The 22,925-nt window shown below is 38.3% G+C and overlaps 1 protein-coding gene across 3 annotated transcripts in view; it reads left to right on the top strand.

The window, feature by feature from the left end:
* Window positions 1-22,925, top strand: part of NUBPL (NUBP iron-sulfur cluster assembly factor, mitochondrial) — a 218,021-nt gene that overhangs the window by 184,118 nt on the left and 10,978 nt on the right. For all 3 annotated transcript variants that reach the window (XM_084875076.1, XM_084875077.1, XM_084875078.1), the window contains 2 exons: window positions 16,339-16,459; window positions 20,704-20,786. In XM_084875076.1, the coding sequence (XP_084731202.1) occupies window positions 16,339-16,459; window positions 20,704-20,786 (204 nt within the window). The remainder of the gene's footprint in view (window positions 1-16,338; window positions 16,460-20,703; window positions 20,787-22,925) is intronic.

Raw genomic sequence — 22,925 nt, forward strand, 5'->3', positions numbered from 1 at the left:
AAGTTTTCCCCAAATGTCAGAAAAGGTTAATAATTCTTTTTCTGAACACCTTGAACATATATCTCATTTGACTCTTAAGCCCCTACAGGTTTACCTGTCAGTCTCCACTGAGGAATTGGAGTTCCTGGAGGGCAAGGAGACATGCCTTAAATTCCTTCGGTGCCCAGGCACCTGGCACATAGCAGGCACAGGATACATTCTCACTGTACTGACCTTTGACCTGGGGTACACTGCCATCTGCTGTTCTCTTCACGCCCAGGTCACAGGCCGCTCTGCCTTGCATTCTCTCTGCCACAGCCAAATTGCTTGTCTCCCACTTCTTCGAGATTGCCAAACAGTTTCTCTCCTCACCGCCCTCAGCATGCTGTCTCTCCACCTAAGAAACCTTTACCCTCATTTTTCACCTCATAGTTCCTTTTTATCCTTTGGTACTTAGATTAAACATCTTTTTCTCTGGGAGACTTGCCCAGACCCTGTTAACTAGGGTAAGGTCTTCCTAGTGTGTGATCCAGTAATTCACTGTTTCCCCTTTGTAACCATTTCACATACGTCATTACTTTCACATTTACAGCGCCATGCTTACTGTCAGCCGAATAGGTGCATGGACCACTTACCTCCCTCTGTGCCTGGAATACAGCTGCTCCCTAGATGCATACTGGATGAATGAGTGGAGTAGAGTTTTCATAGGCATATCGAGGCATGGAGAGGGCAGAATTCAGTCTGAAAAGAATCAGGAAACCACAAGTTGTGTTCAGGGTTATTCAGTTTGTGTATAGGTGAAGTAATATGTTTAGATGTGTCTATGCTAGGCCCAGGTTTGGTCAAGACTCAAAACACTAGGCTAGGCTAGAAATTTGGACTTTCTTCTTCAGATTTTTAGGGCAGCCCATAAAGAGTGCTGGATAAGAAATAAACAAAATTAGAATAGAGCTTTAAAAGAATTTAATCTGGTGGGATGAATAGAAAGGGTAGGAGCTAGGAGAGGAGGAGGCAGCAAGGAAGCATTTTCAGTGTCAGTTATTCACACTGCAGGTTGTAACACACCATGAATCATGAAATCAGTACAGTTAGAGATATAACCAAAGTTGTAAAATAATATCAAGTTAAATTGCTTTTAGGAAGACAGTATTATTTCATAAAGATTTGTTCTCCTAATACTCTCCAGGTCCAAACTGTAAATTTTGCTGTTGTGAACATAGGGGTGCATATATTCTTTCTGATCAGTGTTTTGGGTTTCTTAGGGTCTATTCCTCAAAGTGGGATCACTGGGTCAGATGGGAGTTCCATTTTTAATTTTTTTGAGGGAATTCCATACTGTTTTTCATAGCTGCACCAGTCTGCATTCGCACCAACAGTGCACTTGGGTTCCTTTTTTTCTACATCCTCTCCAGCACTTGTTTGTTGACTTGTTGATGGTAGCCATTCTGACAGGTGTGAGGTGATACCTCATTGTCATTTTATTTTGCATCTCTTGGATGATTAATGACTTTGACATGTTTTCCTATGTCCTTTGGCCTTCTGTATGTCCACTTTTCAGAAGTGTCTATTTAGGGCTTTTGCCCATTTTTTGATTGGATTGTTTGTCTTCCTTTTGTTAAGTTGTATGAGTTTCTTATATATTTTGGATATTAACCCTTTGTTGGTTGTATCATTGGCAAATATGTTCTCCCATGCAGTGCATTCTCTTTTCATTTTGCTGATTGCCAGGAGCCAAGATCAACAGTAATTAATATAAATGCGAGAATTCCAGTCTGGAGACTGAATGGGGCTTTGATATCTGCATTTTATTACCTACTGCTGATGACTCAATGGCCTAAAGCAAACTCCCCAACTGGATAATCTTACTGTTTACCAAACATCACCTTTGATATATCTGTTTGCATTCCTAAAAGGCAATTGTGTATTCTAATAAATAAAAGTAAATGAGAATGGAGACCCAATGGAACTTGGTTCCTTGTATCAAGCTCACAACTGGCTTCCCTCATAATTTTCAAATTTATATTTCTTGTATTGTGTGTTAATTTGCGTGTCAGCCCTTTCTCCAAGTCTTTGAACCCGAGGCCACATGGGCCAGCCATGGCTTCACAGTTGGTGGTTTCTTTTGCTGTGCAGAAGCTTTTTATTTTGATGTAATCCCATTTGTTTATTTTCTCCTTAGTTTCCTTTGCCCGAGGAGATGTATGAGAGATGTCTGAGATTTTGTTGCCTATGGTTTCTTCTGAGATTTTTAAGGTTTCATGACTTATATTTAAGTCTTTTGTCCATTTTGAGTTTATGGTGTAAGTTATATATGGTGTAAGTTGGTCTAGATTTATTTTTTTTGCATGTCCCTGTCCAATTTTCACAACACCATTTATTGAAGAGACTATCTTTTTTTTTTTTAAATATATATTTTATTGACTCTGTACAGAGAGGAAGGGAGAGAGATAGAGAGCTAGAAACATTGATGAGAGAGAGTCATCGGTCAGCTGCCTCTTGCACACCCCCTACTGGGGATATGCCCGCAACCAAGGCACATGCCCCTGACCGGAATCGAACCCGGGTGAAGAGACTATCTTGACTCCATTGTATGCTTTTGCCTACTTTGTCAAATATTAATTGAGTGTTATGGCTTATATTGTATTATGATGCTAAGCAAAATAAGGCAGTCAAAGAAAGTTAAGTATCACATGATCTCACTCATATTCGGAGTCTAATGAACAAAATAAACTGATTAATAAAACAGATCCAGAGACACAAAAGCATGGACAAAGCAGACTGATGAATTTCAGAGGGAAGGCAGGAGGATGCAGGCGGGGAGGGAAGTGATTAACTGGGGAATTTATACGCATATATGCATAACCCATGGACACAGACAATAGAGTGGTGAAGGCTGGAGGAGCGGGTATGGAGAGGAGAGGGTCAATGGGAAAAAAGAACAACCAAACAAAGGAAACATCTGTAATACTTTCAGCAATAAAGATACATTTAAAAAGATTTGCTCTCAGTTATAAACACATATGTATATGTTTATATTAGATTAAGATGTAAAACATTTCTCTTATAAGACAGTTTTAATAAATTTGAAAAACATTGGTGTAGGTGATAGGCAGTAAGGCTCTGATCGAGAATAATAACAGTGAAAGTGGAAAGGGAAATAAATGTAATTGACATTTTGAAGGAAGGATTGACAGGCTTGGTAATTGATTACATGGGGTAGTGTGGTTAGAAAAAAGAGGCAAAAGTCAAAAGGATTTTGAGTTAGCTGCCCTTAATAAATTTTCCAGGGGCTGTTTTTTTTCTTCAGGATAATAGTGAACTAGAAATTAGAGGTTAGATTCCCAGTCACAAATTCTTGCCCTTATTCTCCGAGGGTTGTGATTTAAAACTGTTTGGCAAAGAAGAGACCAGGAAAGAAAATGGTTTGGTGTTGGTCTTTGTAACACTATACACATCACAAGATGTATGTGCCCATCTCTTCTCACAGAACCAGATTTATTATTTACATGTATATTTTAGCTCCTTATATAGAGGTGGTATTTTTGTTTTGTTTTTAGCATTTAAAGAGCTGTATTCCTTTTTTTTTAATATATATTTTATTGATTTTTTTGCAGAGAAGAAGAGAGAGAGATAGAGAGTTAGAAACATCGATGAGAGTGAAACATTGATCAGCTACTTCCTGCACACCCCCCACATGTACGTGCCCTTGACCGGAATTGAACCCGGGACCTTTCAGTCTGCAGACCAACAAAGAGCTGTATTCTTTAAGCATATAACCTCTTTCATTGTTTTTTGTTAAATTACTTTAGAAATTTTATTATAATTTTTAGGCAGTAGGGTACTGCTTACAAAAGCAGTTTTACATAAATAGAGGTAAGCTAAGGATCCTGAGTGCTAGAATTCAAATACTTTGTGGTTGTATGACCTGAACAAGTTACTTAATCTATGCCTTAGTGTTTTCATTCAGAATATGGGAATTATAGTGGTATTTCCCTTAGGGAGTTGAGGTGAGAAATAAATAAGATAATGCACATAGAGGGTTTAGTACAGTGTTTGGCAGAATCTAAACACTTGGTGAAAATATAATGTCATATAATTAATGCTTATTATAATTACTTTTGGATTATCATGAAACATAAATTGATAGGCCACAGATGTTTATGTATTTGGCCTAGGTATTTTTGTTGTTATTGTTAATCCTCACCTGAGGGTATTTTTCCCATTTATTTTTAGAGAGAGAGATGTGAGAGAGACACATTGACTGGTTGCCTCCCAAACATGTGCCAACTGGGTCTGGGGATCAAACCTGCAACCCAGGCACATGCCCCTGACCAGGAATTGAAACTGAGACCCTTTGGTCTGTATGCTGACGCTATAACCATTGAACACAGCAGCCAGGGCTGGCCTAGTTATTTTGAAAAGTCTGTTTATTTGTTAGTAAGAATTTTAATAAGAAATTTAAAAAAGTTTAGGTAAATAGTGTCTTTGAGATATCCTTATTCCTTTTGTATACTAGTTGAGCCTAAATTATTCTCTTCATATAGATTTATTAAGTTGCTAAAGTTATTTAGAATCTAAAATTCTGCATTCTTTAAAACCAGAGGCCCAGTGCATGAAAATTTGTGCACTCGGGTGGGGGGTGGTCCCCTCAGCCCAGCCTGTGCTCTCTCGCAGTCCGGGATTCCTCAGGGGATGTCCACCTGCTGGCTTAGGCCCAGTGCCTGGGAGATGGGGCCTAAGCTGGCAGTCAGACATCCCTCTGGCACCCTGGGAGCCCTTGGGGGATGTCCACCTGTGGCTTAGGCCCACTTCCCGGAGGGAACTGGCCTAAGCCGCAGTTGGACACCCTTAGCACTTTAGAGGAGGCTGTCGAGTGTAGAGGCTCCTGCCACCACCTTTGCGCTCACAGCCATCAGCCTGGCTTGTGGCTGAATGGAGCTCCCCTTGTGGGAGTGCATTGACCACCAATGGGTAGCTCCTTTATTGAGCGTCTGACCCCTGGTGGTCAGAGCATGTCATAGTGACAGGTCATTCTGCCTTTACAGTCAATTTGTATATTACCCTTTTAATATATAGGATATGCATTAATGTAGGCTAATTGCTATTACAAATGGATCTCAAAATATATAGTGATGCAAATGCACTAGAAGTTTATTTCTTCCTCATGTAAGCAGTACTAGTAGGTGAATAGGTAAGCAGGGTGGCCTTCTTCCTTAAAATCTGTTGGAATCTCTGCCATTTTGAAATGGGACTTCCAAGATGACTCTTGGGCCGTTCTCATTTGAGCTGGCAGAACAGAAAGATAGCCCAGAGGCATGGACAAGGGAGATTTGTATGGGCCAGGACCAGTTGTGATGCCCATACTTCTCCTCACAGTCCACTAACGACAATACAGTCATGTGACCACACATCATGTTTTTCAAGGAGCCCAAGAAATGTGTTTTAGCTATGTGCTGAGGAAGATGAGACCATGATTCTGGTGACAGTGAGCTATCTGTGAGTTGACTTGGCAACAAATACAGGGTGGGGTAAAAGTAGGTTTACATTTGTTTGTATGAAAAATAATACAAAAATTAACAAATAATAATACAAGAATAAATTATGTTTGTGTATTCACAACAGTAAACCTACTTTTGCTGGTCCTGTATATTAGACTTGTGCTGGTCACTGAATTTTTTTTAAAAATAAATAATTTTGAAAATTATTTAACTGTTTCATCCTTGCAAATAGTTACTTTATAAAAGAGAGTTAGAAATTTTGCTTTTCTTGTGGTTTACTTTTCCTACTGCTTAAAAACAAAAAACAAAGAAACAAAAAAATCCTACTGTTGTGTTGAACTTTTTAGTATTTATTTGAAAGGGTTAATGATTATATTGTCTTCTAAGAGGAAGTAGGTGATCTTAGAACCTAAAGTAGATGATTCTTATCAATGTTTTATTCCCATTTTTATTACCAAAGACTCTATACGTTGTTCCTAGTGATGAAGATCAGAATTGTGACTTACTATTTTTCTGTCAGAGTAATCATTCATGCTGGTAGGTTATCTATTTGGACCAGGAGTTTTACACCTTCACCCTTGGATGCTTCCAAAACTCAGTGTTCGATGTTGGTCTTGGAGCTTTATCTGCATCTAGTTTGTCTGTCGTACCATCCAAATCCTATTTTATTTAATACCTCAAGCCTACCTGCCTTAAAAAATGATTTAGAAATAGGCAATCTTACGTGAAAACAGAGGCAAGTGACACATTTATTCTCCCCTTTTCATTCTTGAGCATAGTTTTTCCTCTGTGTGATCATCAGATAGTCTCACTTGACTCTTCAAATACTTCTGATATATTTAAAGTATCTTTCATTATTGGTTTTTAAGGCTTTATAAAATTCTGTTTGAATTCTTTCTCAGAATGCGTAGTAACTAGCTTGCACGTGACATATTACATGTGGCAATTATTCTTCACAATTGGATAATCTTTCCATTAAAAAAAATACTACTTTTCCTTAATGATAACCTTTATAAGATGGTAGCATTCTTCATTTCAGAGACTGAGGATGTATGCTCATTTGTATCTTTCCCCAGGATCTCTGAAGTCCATGTAGGCTTGAAACTATAGTGCTATTCCATGTGGTGTACATGAGTTAAATTGATCTAACCCTCACAATAACCCTGCAAAGCACATATTGTTATTTCCCCCATTTTGCAGATGAGGAAACTAGTACAAAGAGATTAAATAACTCACATAAGATTAAATACTGTAACTCATACACCTGTTTAATGGGCCTCTGGGATTCTATCATAAGCAGCCTGCTTTCTGGAGTCCATATTCTTTTTTTGTTTTTTAGTGAGAGTAGAAGTGAGGAGGGGGAGAGACAGAGAGAGAGAGAGACACATCATGTGAGAAAGACACATAAGTTGGTTGCCTTCCACACATGCCCTGACTGGGGTTGGGAATCGAACCTGCAACTGAGGTGTGTGTCCTTGACCAGAATTGAACCCCAACCTGAGACCCTTCAGTCACCTGCCCAGAGCAGTAACCATCGAACCAAACTGGCTATTAATTGCCATTTCTGTGGCTTATCCAGGGTTGAGGTTTAATAATGTGGGCGTCATGGAATATCACAGGGTGAGAGATTCCATGGAACAAGAAGAGTCTCCGTTAAATTTGAATACCATTGGGGTTCTCTGATTGTCTTCTGGGGTGGGAAACCCTTTTCTGCCAAAGGGCCATTTGGATATTTATAACATCATTCATGGGCCATACAAAATTATGGCCTGCTATAGTTGGTCAGACATTTAATTAACTCACCCCTAATGCCCTGGCAGGGCCAGACTAGATGATTTCACGGGCCTCGTACGACCCGCGGGCTGGATGTTCCCCACCCTTGGTCTGGGTGGACAAATGAGGACAGGAAGCTGGTGGGCTGAAAAATGGGAGGAGTTAAGGGACCTTGGGTTCTGTGTACAGACAGGAGAGGTATAATGAGGGAGTTCAGGGGATGGGGAGTTCCATGCCCAGGAGACAGGACTGAAGTCAGGTTCGACTGCGTCAGTGAGCGGTGGAGATGGTTATATATAATTTAGCTTCAGTGTTTTGTGACCTATCTCCTAGGTTACTGTGATAATTAAATGAGATTATATATATAGGTCTTAGCATAGACCTTAGCACATGGTAAACCATAGCTCTGAATGTTATTGGTATAGTGGTAGAGTCCTGAGATCATTATAAACTTGCATTTTAGAATTCAAGGCATAAAGAAGTTGAGTTATACCTCATAGACCCAGAGCTAGTTAATTGGTTCCTAAAAGGAGCATGAATGCCAATCTTCCCATTTATTGTTCTTTCCATGCCAGACTGCTTCTTCTGAAAGAAAAGACAAGAACACCCATCTCATTTTTTTAAATTATAAAATCTGTGTACATGCTTCAAGGAATATACTAAAAACTGGTTCAAGGCTACTGGAAACTGAAAAGCACTTCAATTTCAGTTATTATTAGTCATTCTCTATTTAACAGTGAGCTTTTTCTCTTCATTTTTTCTTAAATCATAGTTTTTGATCCTTGTGACAGGTTCCAACTAGCAAGAATTTAACCTGATTATAAGCTTGAGAAATTGGGTTATATAGTAGCCTGAAAATCTTGCTTGTTACTTATCAGAATCTGGATTTAAAATGCCAAGAAGAAATCAAAATTAGACCTTTTTAGCCTGCTTATTGATTCAGTTCATTTAGAAACAAACAAACAAACAAACAAAAAACAATATTCCAGAGCAATGCTGATATTTTAAGAGTAAAAAATTTTTAACACATTTTTATTGATTTCAGAGAGGAAGGGAGGAGAGAGGGAGAGATAGAAACATCAATGATGAGAGAGAATCATTGATCGGATGCCTCCTACACGTTCTCTACTGGGATTGAGCCCTCAACCTGGGCATGTGCCCTTGACCGGAATCAAACCGGGACTGTTCAATCCTTAGGCTGACACTCTATCCACTGAGCCAAATCAGCTAGGGCAGAGTCAAATTTTAAAAAGTTAATAAAAGAAGTACCCTTCTGTGCCAATGATGGATTCGAGTAACATAAAAATAACATATAAAAGATTTGTGGTGGCTGATGTTAGGCAGACACGTAGCATTTATTTTCTTTCAGTAAAACTAGCTGAGGTAAAAAGAAAAAAGGATCTATACTTTGATGAGCCACTAAAAACTGATTGAGAAAGCTTGCAGCTGCAATTCCATAGTATTATGTAAATTAAGCTATGGCAAAGCATCTGTTTTCTAATGTTTCTGCTATCAAGTGATACACAAAATGGTTTTACAATAAGCACAAACAGCATGATATAAGACTTTATGCGGAAAGGGTAGGGAGTGGTTGTATGGACATGAATTTCTTAACGGAAGAATTTTTATCAACAAAATTGTAATATGGATATTCTAACGTTATATTAGTTGCTCCTGTTTGAAACTCAGATGAGAGCAGTGTTTTCTAATCTTTTTAATCCTCAAAACTCTCTTTTATTTTTTAAAATTTATCTTTATTGTTGAAAGTATTATATTAGATAGATGTCTCCTTTTTCCCCCCCCATTGACCCTCTCCACTCCACACCCTCACCCCCAGGCCTTCACTGCACTATGTTGTCTGTGTCCAGGAGTTATGCATATATACATTCAAATTCTTTGGTTAATTTCTTCCCGCCCTCTCCCCCTTCCCTCTGGGAGTCATCAATATTCTCTTTTAAATTTTCTCCCACTAACCCCATATTTTGAAAAAGTTATCTGCCACATAATCTGCATACCCTATTAATAAGTAATTTTTCTCTTTTTAAATTAAGTATGTGAGTTTGACTGTTGTATGAGCTTCTGAATAGAAGATACTCCACATGAGTGCTATCACAGTTGATATAATTTCAACTAAAAGCAAAGAAACTTGAGTTTATCTGACCTGTACAGTCTTTTAGGTAAATATTTCATTTCTGTTCATAAAAATATATTCATAAATCACACCCTGATAAATGTTTTCATGCATTGTTAGGACCTTAAAATAACATTAGGTAGGAGAACTACCAAAATAAGTTCTATAGCCAGAGTTTAGTTGTCTATAACAGAACTGCTCAATCTATCAATATAATAATAAAAGCCTAATATGCTAATTAGACCAGACATCCTTCTGGACGACCTTCCGGACGAAGCTGAAGCGGTGGGGGCAGAGGCAGAGGTGGCCCCCGCAGCTGCGGCGGCAGCAGGGGCCAGGCCCCTTGCACAAATTTTGTGCATTGAACCTCTAACAGAAATATGAAGGTGAAGTAAATGTTAATAAAATACTTGACTCAGTATATTCAAAATACTATAATTTCAATATGAAATCAATATAAAAATTGAGAACCAACCAACAAAGGAATTGTATTAAAAATACTAGGAATTCTTAAAATTCAATCATAAAAAAGCACCATCAGTAGAAAAAAGTAGACAAGCAACTTAAGCAGACACTTTACAGAGGAGAATATACAAATGGCCAATAAACATGTAAAAATATGCCTAACTTCAATAATAATTCTGTCAATGCCAGTTAAAACTACAGTGAAAAGGAGAGCTGCGCACACAGTCAGGAAGAACAAAGAAAAGTGGAATACACTGCGCCTCTGCACCTTTCTTTCACCACAGGAAACCTTAGTGTCCTGCCTAAGGCTTCCTTCCCCCTCCCAGATCTCATGCTGCTTTACTTTTGGTGAATTTTAACCAGGAGCCACATGGTTCCCAGTATAAACAGATTGACAATGGAACAATCCAGCACAATGAACCATGATAACACACCATATTTACTAAAATGAAAGAAGACTGGTGATATCAAATGTTGATGAAGCTGTAGGACAACTGGAATTGCTGGCAAGAATGTAAATTGGCAGAATTTCATTGGAAACGACATTTTTTACTGAAGTTAAAAAATGTATAACATAGCCCGTCCCATCTGTAACTGCGAAATGCGACAACAAAATAGATCACAAACGAAAGAAATGGAGGACAAAAAGCGTCTGGATATAGAGTTCAAATCTACACTTAAAAGGTTTTTCAAGAATTTTCTAGAAAAGATGGATAAGACCTATGAGGATATGAAAAGAGATCAACTAGAATTAATAAGGAATCAACAAGAAATGATAAGGGATCAACAAGAAATGATAAGGGATCAACAAGAAATAAAGAATACATTGTCTGAAATAAAACATATTTTACAGAGTCCTAAAAACAGAAGGGAAGATCGCAAGAATCAAGTCAAAGATTTGGAACATAAAGAGCCAGAAGACACTCCTCCACAGAAGCTAGAAGGCAAGAGAATCCAGAAAATTGAAAATAATGTAAGAAACCTCTGGGAAAACTTCAAGCGAACCAACATCAGAATTATGGGGGTCCCAGAAGATGAGAGAGAGCAAGATATCGAAAACATACTGAAAGAAATAGTGACAGAAAACTTCCCCCACCTGGTGAAAGAATTAGACTTACAAGTCCAGGAAGCGCACAGAACTCCAAACAAAAGGAATCCAAAGAGGACCACACCAAGACACCTCATAATTAAAATTCCAAGAGCAAAAGACAAAGAGAGAATATTAAAAGCAGCAAGAGCAAAGAAGGTAGTTACCTATAAAGGAGCACCTATACGACTGTCAGCTGATTTCTCAACAGAAACCATGCAGGCCAGAAGGGAATGGCAAGAAATATTCAAGGTGATGAATAGTAAGAACCTACAGCCAAAGATAATCTATCCAGCAAAGCTATCACTCAGAATCGAAGGTCAGATAAAGAGCTTCACTAATAAAAAAAAGCTAAAGGAGTTCATCACCACCAAACCAGAATTATATGAATTGCTGAAGGGGGTTCTTTCAGAAGAAAAAGTAAACAAAGATAAAAATTATGAACAACAAATACGTAACTATCAACAAGTGAATCTAAAAACCAAGGAAATTTTAAAAAAAATCTGATGAACAATAGTAACTGTTGAATATAATAGAATCAGAGGTATGGAAGGGGAGTGAACTGACGATTCTTGGGGAAAAAGGGAGAGGGGGGCGTGGGAAGAGACTGAACATAAACTGTGCACCTATGGATGAGGACAATGGGGAGTGGGGAAAGGGCAGAGGGTGGGGTGGGAACCTGGTGGAGGAGAGCAATGGTGGGGGGGGGGGGGAAGGAACATTTGTAATAATATGAACAATAAAAACTTAAAAAAAATGTATAACATAATACCTAGCCAAAAAGTACAACTATAAAAACATTCATAGAATTATTATTATTATTAGTCCTCACCAAGGATATTTTTTCTATTGATCTTCAGACAGCATGGAAGGGAGGGAGGAGAGAGAGAGAGAGAGAGAGAGAGAGAGAGAGAGAGAGAGAGAGAGAGAGAGAGAGAGAGAGAGAGAGAACTATCAACACAAGAGAGGTTGCTTTCTGCATGGTCCCCAACCGGGGCTGGGGATCAAATACACAACTAAGATATGTGCTCTTGACCCAGAATCGAATCGACTTTCATGTATGAGTCTGCCTTATGCTCTGTTTTGTTCCATTACGGCCTTTTGAAAGCAAATTACTATGCGTGTGGGAAGTTCTTACATGATGAGGGAGATCTAGAGTTAAGTGGAATTAGTTTATTCAAGAAAATCTAGGAAGTGGTATTAGGGCATTTATCCTTACATGTTATCAGTAATAAAGCCAAGTTTAGTAGTCAAAACCTCTAAATTTAAAACGTATAGAGGATTACCTTCAAGTTTTTTGATGATACATTCTTATCAGTAAATGATGCTTGAGCATATATTTATTTGTTATTAATAAATTATATGTAGTATCTACATATAGTATTTATACATATTACTACAATATGTTATTTCCATTATAAAATACACAAAATTAGAATTACAAAAGGAAATCATTAAAACAAAAATTAAAATTTTTATATTTTCTTACTGTACCCTTTATCAGCCAAGGTGTGCTGGGTTATGTGTGCAAATAATCCTCAAATTTCGGTGGATGCAAACAGCACAATTTCTTTCTCTCCTGTTATATGTTTGTTATGGTTTGGCTTCAGCACCCTTTGGCACTGCTCTCACTCTAGTCTAGAGTCTAGACGGAGGGAACAGCCACTTTTGGGAGCGGCTGGTCACGGGAACAGAGGGAAGGGAAGGGGAGCGAGTACTAGAGCCTCTGCCTGGATGTGGCACATGTCACTCCCCACACTTCATTTTCCACAGTGACATGTCCTCACCCAACTGCAAAGAAGAAAAATCCTAACCCTGTGCCCAGGAGGAAGCGAGTATTTTAGGCATCACCAAAAACTTCACCTCTGAAAAGACATTTCAGAGACTATGGCCCTGGTTTAGTGTTTGCCTAACAGTGTTTCCCAAACTTCTCTCATGATGAGAATCTCCTGGTGGAGTTGTTAAAATACAGATTCCTGAATCCCAACTAAGAAGTGATAAACTAGAATTTTTGGGAACATATAGGTAAAATTGTATACTCTTAGAGCACTAAGTTAAGTATACAATTTTACCTATATGTTTTACATATAGGTAAAATTGCATACTCTGTCTTGGAACACTAAGTTAAGTATACAATTTTACCTATATGTTCCCAAAAATTCTAGTTTAGCACTTCTTAGTTGGGATTCAGGAATCTGTATTTTAACAACTCCACCAGGTGATTCTCATCATGAGAGAAGTTTGGGAAACACTGGCCTAAAAAAATAAACACACAAAAACAAGTCCTTTTAGTTTTTCCATTCCATGTTGTTTTTAAAAGCCAGCAATCCTAAGAAATGAGTCTATTACAACTACAGGCTTGTGGTCCCTCTTGCTAAAAACTCCTTAGTAGCTTCACTGTGCACTCATGCAACCCAGACACAACGTGGTCTGCAGTCCCTGCCTCTCTCAAGCCTCCTCTCCTGCTGCTCACGCCACCCCTCACCCCTACGGACCTTTCGGTTCCCTGAAGGAGACGTGCGCTCCTACTGCTGCCCTGAGTGCTTTCCTACCTTTCTCCTTGCTTTTACCTGCTTGTTCTTTAGCTTTTAGGTCAAATATTTCCTCTAGGAAGTCCCCCGTGACTTTCGGGGTAGATAGAGCCTTCTCTTTTCTATGGTCTCATAATACTCTGTTGCTTTGCTTCCAGAAAAGCTGTCCCAGAGTTTTTGTGTGCGAGCATGTGCTGTTTTTTCATCTTTACCCGAGGATATGTGGTGCTCATTTTTTGTTTTGTTTTGTTTTGTTTTTAGAACGAGTAAGGGAGAGAGAAACCTCAATGTGAGAGAGAAGCTTATATTGGTTATCTCCCATTATGCACCTGCCTGGGAATCAAACCCTCACCCTATTTGGTGCATGGGACAGTGCTCCAACCAACTGAGCCACCCGGCCGGGTCTGTTCCAGCTTTTAAAGTCTGTTTCTCCAGTTAGTGTGCAAGCTTCAAGGGAGCAAAGCTCAAGTCTGTTTTGCTCACCACTGTATGCTGCTGCTTCTGTTTATCCCCATTACTGGCGTGTAATAGAACTCATTAAATATTAAGTTCTGTTATAGTTTTATGTTTGTGACATTTATGTGGTCTTGAGAAGAACGTGTTCTCCGGTCCTTAGAGAACAATTTGATACTAAGAAGTTAATCACACAAACTGCAAAAGCACTGTTGCTCCATGCCTCTGTGTCTTGGGACATCTGAGAGAATGCAGAGTAGGAATGCTTTTCTCATTCTCTCTGATTAGAGTAACCCTCACTTGGATTTTCACATTATTTAAGTGATTTTTCTCTTCCCATTTTTTGAGTGATATTTTCATGTTTAACTTGGAAGCCCTACAGTCTGAGGGGCTATATCACATTTAACATAAATGGCAGTGAGTGTATTATATAGACATACTGAATAAATAAATAAGTTGTGTGGTACTAAGGTGTGTGGGGAGAGTTTGTTTGTTTTTGTTTTTATTTTATTTTGTTTGTTTGTTTTTTGGTGTGTTTTTTTAGCTTCTGGAGATGATACTGAATTACCAAAACATGTTGTGGTTTATTTTCGTGATACTTTGCATCAGCAAAAGGACATCTGCTAGATGCTTGGAAAATGCTTACCTACATATTTATGCCCCTCACTATTTGTCTTCATTTACATGTGTTGTGGGGAAACTTTAGTATTTTCTGTTTCTCTTTTCAGAAAGAATAACAAATTTGATCAACTTACTTGTCTCTATGTCTCATTGTGGACTATAGGTTCTGTTCGTCATTTAAAATGCACATATTCTAATAGAGATATCTCCTATAATGATCATCTTATAGGTGGAATAGATAGGATAATACAGATATGGTAATCTGTAAGCCTCTCATAGTTGTGTTCCCCATTTTATTCTAGAAGAGAACCTTTTCTTCTCATCAGTATGAACTGATGGGAAGCGAAGGAACATGAGTAAGGATTATATTTTCAGGGCCTATCTGTTTAAGAAATATTTATTAGATATCTATTTTGTGCCAGAAGCTGGGAAAACTAAGAAAGAGATGTAAAATGTAAAAACTTTCTATAATGTTTTACATTTTTGTTTCAAATGATAATCCTATATAATAAAAGGGCAATATTCAAATAGACCAAAAGACAGAACAACCAATCAATCAATCAAAGCATAATATGCTAATGATATGCTAAGGCTCATCATCTGTTCGCTATGATGTGCACTGACTACCATGGGGCAGATGTCCAAATGGTAGGTTAGTTTGCTGCTGGGGCCTGGCCGATCGGGATTGAGCGAGATGGGCCGGACACACCCTGAAGCTCTCCCGTGGTCCCTCCCCAGCCCGTTCATGGGCCATTGTGGTCCCTCAGCCTGACCTGCATCCTCTCGCAATCTGGGACCCTTCAGGGATGTCAGAGAGCCGGTTTCAGCCCCATCTTGCAGGCCACTCCCCTTGGGAGGGCACCAGATTCAGGGCTCATGGCTGTCGAGTGCTGCTGCTGCAGCAGCACAAGCATTAGCAGGCACAGTGGGGCCAGGATGAGCAGGAGTGGTTGGTAGGAGCTATAGGCGGCATTGGACTGTGGGTTTTGGCCCGATCCCACGCCACGCAGAGGAACCTCACCCGTGCACGAATTCGTGCACCGGGCCTCTAGTATTCTACTGAGAGCCGAGTTTCACTCTTGCTAGCTGTGCCAATTTTATTGCTTGTAGAATGCAGATTATAAAGTTCTTCTGAGAAGTAAATAAGATAGTGCATATAAAACACTTATATGTTGATTTTTATTTACCATGAGGCTTTATCCACAGTTAGCCTCTTAATTACTTATTTTTTCTATATTGCCATCAGAAACACGGATCTGATTGCATAACACTACCTCTTCAATACTATCTTCTCAACTTTAAAAAACCTTTTGTCGTTTTCTGTTGTCTCAAGAAGAAAGCCTCAAACACATGGAAGGCATTTACCATCCAACCCTGACCTTTCCTACCAAAGTAGCTCCTGCCTTCGCCCCCACTAGGCTGCTGCCCACACCGGCTGCACCTGTTATATTCCAAAGGCTTTTGCTCTTCCTTCTGCCTGCAATTCCTGTACAGCCTTAACTCCATTCTCACCCCCACCCAGAACAAACAGTTCTCTACGGGCAACTCTGAGATCTTACTCTCCCCAGGTATAAATCTTTGATCCCTGTCTTTTATATGTCTTTAGCATTTATCACATTATTAAAAAGTAATTAAAGTGTTTTACTCTCCCACTAGCTTGTGAGTTCCTTGAGAGGAAAGACCTTAATTCATTCATCATTGTATCACTAAAACCAGTAGGCATGCAGTAAAAATATTGAAATAATGAATTGAGATTTGGTTTAATTTTGTTTTGATTTCAATGTATTCTTATTATTCTAGGTTCTGGGCCTTGTTCAAAATATGAGTGTTTTCCAGTGCCCAAAATGTAAACACAAGACTCATATTTTTGGTGCTGATGGTGCAAGGAAACTAGCACAGATCCTTGGTCTTGATATTCTAGGTAAGATCATAGAATATTTTTTTTAAAAATATATGTTTTGTGATCTCAGAGAGGAAGGAAGAGGAAGAGACAATATAAACATCAATTATGAGAGAGAATCATTGATAGACTGCCTCCTGCACACCCCACACTGTGGATGAAGCTCACAACTTGGGCATGTGCCCTGACTGGGAATGGAACCGTGATCTCCTGGTTCATAGGTCAATGCTCAACCACTGAGCCATGCTGGCTGGGCATAGAATATTCTTTTGCAGAGGAAATGGTAGAAGGGAAAACAGAGATCAGGTAAGGTGATGAAAAGTGTCTCAGAAAGTAATGAATTGCTTTTGGCTTTGTATTTTAAATTAACTTGGTTTAGCGCAGTTCTATGTACTATGCTTTCTTTGGCTTTTTATAATACTTAATTTGTGGAAGGCTTTTTAAAAGGAAGTTTGTTCTGCCAATTTTGATGCTTTCTGCTATTGATAAAAACTGCTTATAACTTGAATTTGAGAAGAGAGTTTTGTGGTCTGAGTACTGTGAAGTCCATGTTTTAGTGGTCATTAGTTTGTCTGCTGTATTGGGAACACATCTCTTTTTACCAGTATGTATGGAAATACCTGTTCATTATATTGCAGGAAACTTTGGAAGTGTCACTTCTTGGTGCATATGAAAAAAAATGCCTTTCTGATCAGTTCTGAATGTATCAGTCCTTCTGCTCTAGAAAGACAATATTTTGTTTTCTGGAATCTTCTCATATGTGTTTGCTATGTCTATAAAAGGTGGCACTTGAAATTTACATTGTATATACTGTTAATGTTATTGAATTGAAGGGTTAATTAGTGTTATGAAAAGTGAAATCATGTGTTAATTGAATAAAACACAGATTTTTGATAAAACATGACTTTTAAAAGATCCACAAGCAACCTAATGAACTTATGAGAAAACATGTTTTGATATTCTGCTTATTGAATGAGTTATTGTTCTGGGGAAGGCAGATGTTAGATGCTGAGTAAGGGAGTCATAGAGTGGGTTATTAGTTATAGGTAGTTTACAATTAAGACCCCTTTAGAGATCAAGGAATTTCAAAACATGCTCTATTATAATTACATTTCTAAAAGTTGATGTTAAATGTGTTATTGTTATTATGCATTTGTACCATAGCAACCATCACAATTCAAGGTGAATATTAGTGATATATTTTGATACATTGTTACAATTATAGTCACCAATGATATTCTGTAACTGTTTTCATTTACCTAACCTAAAAAGCTTAGTTTCTTAAATCTGCATGATAACATAACAGATTGACATTCATTTAATGAAGTAAATGTGTAATTATTATGGCATTATTAAATTATGTTGACAATATTATAATTCCCTAATTTATAAATGGGTGGTACCGTTTTGTAAGTCAGTGATTTAGACTTTGAAACCTCTCCTAAAGAAACAGTCTCACATATGGAAATTATTTTTTAACCAACAGCTTAGAAATGTATAGTTACACTAAAAAAATCAGCAACACTGATTACTGATCTCAAAACTGGATAATGCCAGAGACTGCTGTCTCTAACAGTGTATGGGAAATGATTTAGAACTCCAATTCAGAGCCATCTCCTCCTTTCAGCGCAGTCCTGGGGGCCCAGAGGTAGGGCCTGTGACCTTGAGCAGGGGCTCCAATAATGAAGAGGTTAGAATTGAAAATTAGAAACTGAAGTAAAACAAAGAGCTCTCACAATTATGGCCTCGACTGGTTGAAGCCCCCAGGCACCCTCACTTGTCTCTTACTGACTCTCTGGCTGCCTCAGGTTATTTCATCCAGTGAGCTGTGTTTTAAATTTGTTAAAATAGCTTTTCGGAACTTTATCCATACTTATCTTCTACAGGGACAGTTTACGCATGATAGTTAAGATCTCAGGTTACCTCACAGAAACACCTTTACTGTGTATCTCTGAAATATGCCCTCCTTTCCTTCAGACCTAGCCATTCTCCACACCTTTACTCCTTTTTATCCTTCTCTGTATACAGCTGTAGTCCCTTACCACTCTCAATATGCCGCCTCTTTTCTAACAAGGTTTTCCTCTTTTTTGGTCTATGTTTCTGTATCTGTGGGAGGATTGAGAATCTATGGAAGGCAAAAATTATGCAGTAGGTGGTTGTATAAAAGAGAAGGTTTTACTTTTATTTTTCCCAGTACTATAATAGCAGTTGATAAATCAAGAGAAAAAAACTTTTATGAGTTTCTAAGTATTTTCTATAACATATATTCCCCTGCCTGTTCTTGTGACAACTTCGTATAGTCTTAGTTGATCTGTAGAACAGACATAAATTTACTAAAAAGGTAATCTTTAAATGGTTACCTAAATATTCATATATTTTTGTCGTTTGTCTATTGAACATTTAGAAAGATTTAAAGAGCTGGTTAAGATTTCAAAATGTGCTGATAGGAGGAGCATACTTCATAATATAAATTGTAGTAGGTTTGAAATGTTGTATCATATAATCTGCATTATTTATATTGCCTGGCATGGTGCTGAATGACTTATTTATATAAAACACATGTATACACACATTCCAATCATCTTCCCATGGATTTGGAGTGGTTCTAGGAATGCTGAGTGCTCTGACGAGTCAACTCTTCTACTTAAGGCTCCATCTGCTGCCTTTGGGAAGCCATCGTTAGTGATGGGGCAGTGGAGAGAGTCAGCTGGATGGTGAATCCCAGCATTTCCCCTGTTACACTACCTAATGGTAATTTATTGTCAGCAAAGACTCATCCTTCCAGACCTCCAGTCTGCATATTGGAGATTCTCATTGTATACGTCCCGAGGTCTCATCAAGCTCACAAGTTTTAACACTAAAAGATTAATCTATACTAATAAAAGCCTAGGTAGTCCTTGCACCCTCCCGCAACACCCTCACATCATCACAAGATGTCCACCATCACGCCACAAGATGGCCATAATAAGATGGCCGGCAGGGGAGGGCAGTTGGGAGTAACCAGGCCTACAGAGGAGGACGGTTGGGGGCAATCGGGCTGGCAGGGGAGGGCAGTTGGGGGTGATTGGGCCGGCAGAGGAGAGCAGCTAGGGGCAATCAGGCAGGCAGGCAGGCAGGCAGGAGAGCAGTTAGGAGCCAGCAGTCCCAGATTGTGAGAGGGATGTCCCCCAAGGTGTCCCCCAGATTGTAAAGCGTGCGGCCTGGGCTGAGAGACATCCCTCCTGTGCACAAATTTCATGCACTGGGCCTCTAATCCTATCTAATAAAGAGGGAATATGCTAATTGACCCTTACATCATCGCAAAGATGGCAGAGCCCACAGCCAATAAGGAAGGGACATGCTAACTGACTGCCTCGCCCTCAAAGATGGTGGTTTCCACAGCCACAAGATGGTGGCACCCAGTCCCCTCAGCCCCCCAGCCTCCCAGGGCCTGCCCAAGGTGCAGGGAAGCCTCAGATGGCAGATGCCCAGATGCCCAGGGCCACCCAAGGCTTAGGTAACCAGGCTTGGCCAAGGCTTGCACTGCTGCCATGGCAACAGCAGAGGTGTGAGGGGGCGTCGCCTTCCCCCGATTGCTGGGCTGCCTCCCACCCTTATGGGCTCCCAGACTGTGAGAGGGGGCAGGCCGGGCTGAGGGACCCCACCCCCATCCAGTGCAAGGATTTTCATGCACCGGGCCTCTAGTATATAATAAAAGTAATTCTATCTGATAAGAGGCAGGGAGTTGAGAAAACAGGTCTGGCTTACTCTTCAATAGTTCTCTTAGCTTACTCATCTGCCAGCACCAGGAAGATTATATTGTACTTTTATTTTATTTTGTTTTATTTTAATTTTTGGACTACTTTACCCTCCCAATCTTTTCCTCTTCAGTTTCCTCTTATTATTTGGTATGATGTGTCTATACCAGGTATTACAGGTAAAAATAATTTACAGATGTCTTCCAAACCATTTGCTGGAAGATCTCCAACAAAGAATAAACCAAGGCCCCTTGAGGGGTGGCCACATAGTGTGTGTGTGTGTGTGTATACACACACACACATATATATATATATATATAGTAACTATACTACCCTCAAGTGGAATATTTTGTCCTAATTTTCATTTGAAATTCCTTGATCAAAGATTTAGCAATTTTTAGGATAATCATAACTCAAGTTTATTTGAATCAATTTAGTTTAGATGTTGTTTCTGAAGTTCAAATAGTGAAATTCCAAATGCTGACATAAACTTTTGTAGTACTAATGGATATCTGGTGACTCTTTTAGGAGACATTCCTTTACATCTTAATATAAGGGAAGCTTCAGATACAGGCCAGCCGATTGTATTCTCCCAGCCTGAAAGTGATGAGGTAAGTGACATTTTTAAAAACAATGTATTTTCATTTCTCTTTAGAGATACGTACTTTTTGATATATGGAAAGAAGGCTGGGAAGATCAAGTTTATCTATTTGCAATGCATATATTAAACAAAAATTGGTAACTTATCCACAACACTGTAAGTTACTATTTTGTATGGTAGGCAAACCAGTGTTGGCCCTGAATTTCAACTGACCAAGTTCCCTACAAAGAGTCATCACCAACCAGTTATCTCATGAAGAACATGCACAGCAAGAGTTTGCAGAGTTCATATCTTGCTGGCTATTGTATCCAGTTATCTGAAGTTAAGCTGGTTGTTGGGAGAAGGAAACATAGTATAAAAACATTGAGTTGGATATAGAGAAAATGTATAAACCATTAGAGATGGAGTTTTCATTGCATTTATTTTAATAAATATGATTGGGAAAGTGAGGTGGAAAAACCAATAGTGTTTAATCAGGAATACCATTGATAAATTTTCAGCTGAAGCTTTATAATTTTAAGCCTAAAATATTTTTATTTTATTCTTTTTAAAAAATAGAAAATAAATCAATCATATATATCTCTTTTTCCTAAGTAGCACTTGCTATTAAATTAGAAACTGAGCCATCATCTAGTACATCAGTTTTGATACAGTTTTTTGTTTATTTGCTGAATAGTCCCATTCTTCCAATAGTTTCTTTCTTATTTATATTTTTTTTAGCTAACAAGTATAACCTTACGTACTGTTATTTTGCTTTTGCTCTTTTCAAAAATTGTAGTTGACCTACAATATTATATTAGTTTCAAGTGTACAGCATAGTGATTCAACATCCATATGCCATGTGAAGTGATTGCCACGTCAATGCCTGTAACTTTGTCACCATGCAAAATTTTTCAATATTATTGACTGTATTCCCTATGCTATACATTACATCCTGTGACTTATTTATTTTATAACTGGAAATTTGTACTTCCTAACCGCCTTCACCTTTTTGTTCATCTCCCCACTCCTCTCCCCTCTGACATTTATCAGTTTGTTCCCTGCATCTCTGAGTCTTTTTCTGTTTTGTTTTGCTTCATTGATGTTTTAGCCTTCAGATTTCACATGTAAGTGAAATCATATGGTATTTGTCTTTCTCTGTCTGAGTTATTTCACTCAGCTAATATACTCTAGGTCCATTCATGTTTTCATAAATGGCAATATTTTTTATGGCTGAATAATAATATTCCTGTGTGTGTGTGTGTGTGTGTGTGTGTGTGTGTGTGTGATGTCTCAATAAAATGTATACACACTTTGAATAATTATTAATACCAATGAGTTAAATCTAAAAAGAAAGAAATATCAAGTGAGCTATCACGAAAAAGGTATGTATCCATTTTTGGGAATACCCTGTATATACCACATTTTCTTTATCCATTCATCAGTCAGTGGATACCTATGTTACTTCCATTATCTTAGCTATTGTGAGTAATACTGTAATGAACATAAGGAATATATATATAATTTCAAATTAGCATTTTCAGTTTCTTCAAGTAAATGCCCAGAAGTAGAATTGCTGGTTTCTAATAGTAATTCAATTTTAATATTTTGAGGAATATTCATTCTCTTTTTCATAGTGCCTACACCAATTTACAACTCCACTAACAATGTATGAGGGTTCCCTTTTCTCTACCTCCTAACCAACACTTGCTATTTGTTGTCTTTTTATAATAGACTTTTTGACAGGAGGTGGGAGGTGATATCTCAGTATGGTTTTGATACCTCCCTGATATTAGTGATGTTAAACAATTTTTCATATATCTATTAGCTATCTGTATGTCTTTTTTGGAGAAATGTCTATTAGGTCTTCTGCCTATTTTTAAATTGGATTATTTTTTTTTATGTTGAGTTGAATGAGTCTTTATGTATTTTAGATATTAACCCCTTATCAGATATATTATTTATAAATATCTCTAATTCGGAAGGTTTCACTTTGTTGATGGTTTCCTTTGCTGTGCAAAAGCTTTTTTAGCTTGATGTAGTTCTATTTGTTTCTTTTTGCTTTATTGCTCTTGCCTGAAGAGACATATCCAAAAAATATTGCTAAGGCCTTTGTCACAAAGTTTACTGCCTATGTTTTCTTCTAGGAGTTTTATAGTTTCAGGTCTTA

This window comes from Pipistrellus hanaki (assembly GCF_964339955.1).
Source record: "Pipistrellus hanaki genome assembly, chromosome: 1".
Classification (NCBI taxonomy): domain Eukaryota; kingdom Metazoa; phylum Chordata; class Mammalia; order Chiroptera; family Vespertilionidae; genus Pipistrellus; species Pipistrellus hanaki.